The 2,238-nt window shown below is 42.6% G+C and overlaps 1 protein-coding gene across 1 annotated transcript; it reads left to right on the forward strand.

Annotated features, from left to right (window-relative positions):
- Positions 1-382: 382 nt before the first annotated feature.
- LOC308323290 (zinc finger BED domain-containing protein 5-like) lies at positions 383-1,699 on the forward strand (the record flags this gene model as incomplete). The annotated part of the gene is made up of 1 exon (XM_080775012.1): positions 383-1,699. The coding sequence occupies one exon, from the start codon at positions 383-385 to the stop codon at positions 1,697-1,699; it is 1,317 nt and encodes a 438-aa protein (XP_080631138.1).
- Between the last annotated feature and the right edge of the window lie 539 nt (positions 1,700-2,238).

Below are 2,238 nucleotides of genomic sequence, written 5' to 3' on the forward strand. Positions count from 1 at the left end.
GCCGCCGTGTCACCTGCATCTGATGACGGCACAGCAAGCGGCCCCTCGCCGCCGGGGGGAACAACGGCGACTACTACCAACGCAACTACAAGGAACCTACAAAGAAAGTCACTGCCAGACTGTACCGTGATGATTACATTAAGTTTGGCTTCACGTTTACTGGGGATACAACGTACCCGATTCCGCTGTGTATAGTTTGTGGATTCAAGCTTGCAAACAGCGGCATGGTTCCGAGTAAACTGAAGCGTCACCTTGATACCAATCATGATGAACTCGCTACAAAGGACAAAGACTTTTTCGTGAGTTTGAAAGAAAAAAAGGAGAAAGACACAACGAAGCAGGCAAGTCTCTTGATACGCAGTACCACTAACGCATTGAGGACATGTCTGCAGATATCGAGAGTGTTGTCATACACAAAATTATGAGGAGTGGTAAATTTGCACTGCAAGTGGATGAATCAACAGATATAAGTGGACACGCACAGCTGTTGGCAAACGTGAGATTCATTGATTGTGACGCGGATGGTGACTTCATCAGAGAGAATTACCTGTTTTGCAAACAACTGCCTGGAAATACAACAGGAGAGGAAGTTTTCCGGGTGACATCGGAATATTTGGAGAAATTGAATTTAAGCTGGGAAGACTGTGTCAGTGTGTGCACTGATGGAGCTGCAGCTATGACCGGGCGATACAAGGGATTTGTTAGCCGAGTGAAAGAGATTAATCCTGACGTCATGGCTACACACTGTTTTTTACACCGTGAGGCGCTAGTTGCAAAGACTTTACCAAAAGACCTGTTAGTTGTGTTGGAAAATGCAGTAAGCGTCGTTAACTTTATTAAAGCAAGACCACTGAAAAGCAGGATGTTCGCCAAACTGTGCGGGGAAATGGAGGCGGACCATCAAACTCTGCTGTTGCACACCGAGGTTCGATGGCTTTCCAGAGGAAAAGTTTTGTCGCGTGTATATGAACTGAGGAAGGAATTGCAGTGCTTTCTGTCCGCTGAGCAATCCAAATATGCCGAACTGTTTGCAAATGAGTACTGGTGTGCAAGACTAGCATACATGGCGGATATTTTTACCCATCTGAATGAACTGAACAGGAAAATGCAAGGGCGAAATGAGAACATTCTTACAACCACGGCAAAACTGAACACATTTCGGAACAAACTCGCCATGTGGCGGTGTGTTGTGGGCACGGGCAAGCTAGAAATGTTTCCTTGCAGCAACGCTGGATACAAAAACAATCGTGAATTGTGTGGGGTCATTTCTGAGCATCTGGAAACTCTCGAGGAGAAATTTGCAATTTATTTCCCCCCAGTTTCCGCCGAAGACTTTGACTGGGTCCATGACCCATTGAACGCGGAAAACGTGAACAGCCCAATGCAGGAGCGAGAGCAGTTATTGGACATACAGGGGGACTATCAATACAAAAAGAAATTCAAGGAACTAAGTCTGGACAGGTTTTGGTTGGCTGTTGGCAAAGAATATCCAGCCATCACAGCCAGCGCAATGGCAGTGCTGCTCCCCTTTTCCACAACCTACCTGTGTGAGCTTAGCTTTTCAAGCCTGACTTGCATAAAAAACAAACACAGAGAGAGACTGAGAGCAGTTGATGAGGAGCTCCGTGTCTGTTTGTCCAGCATCCCAGCCAGGATAAAAACTATTTGTTCAGGAAAACAAGCTCAAGGTTCACACTAAGACAGAACTTGTCAAACATATTTACTTTTCTTTTTATCAATTATTTTTTACGATTTTCTTTGTACAAAAGTGCTCAAGTTTAAGACCATTGTATTGTGGCAAAAGATGTTTTTCTCTTTTTATTTTATTTTTACAACTCCTTTTTTTATTTAGAAGTATTACTTTGCATTGACAAATTGAACATGTGTGTGCTATATTTTGTATGAGTTTTCAAAAATAAATTGGTGAAACTGAGGCACTGTCTCTGTCCATTTCTTTCTCTTTAAAATTTAAATTTGACGAGTGCTGTCATGTGTGTTTTTAAAAGTATATTGGGTTCATATATATATATATATATATATATATTATATACATACACCGGTGTATATATACAGTATATAGACACACCGTATATCTAGGTGTGCCCCGAGATTTTTAGGCTATGAAAAGTGTGCCCTGGGACAAAAAAGGTTGAGAAACACTGCTATAGACTATATGGCGGTCCCGGCAGGCATATCTTTTCTAATGAGGGGTACGCAGGATAATTAGTGTCAATCTGG

Source organism: Protomyctophum bolini (assembly GCF_963924005.1).
Source record: "Protomyctophum bolini genome assembly, chromosome: 11".
In the NCBI taxonomy this organism is placed as follows: domain Eukaryota; kingdom Metazoa; phylum Chordata; class Actinopteri; order Myctophiformes; family Myctophidae; genus Protomyctophum; species Protomyctophum bolini.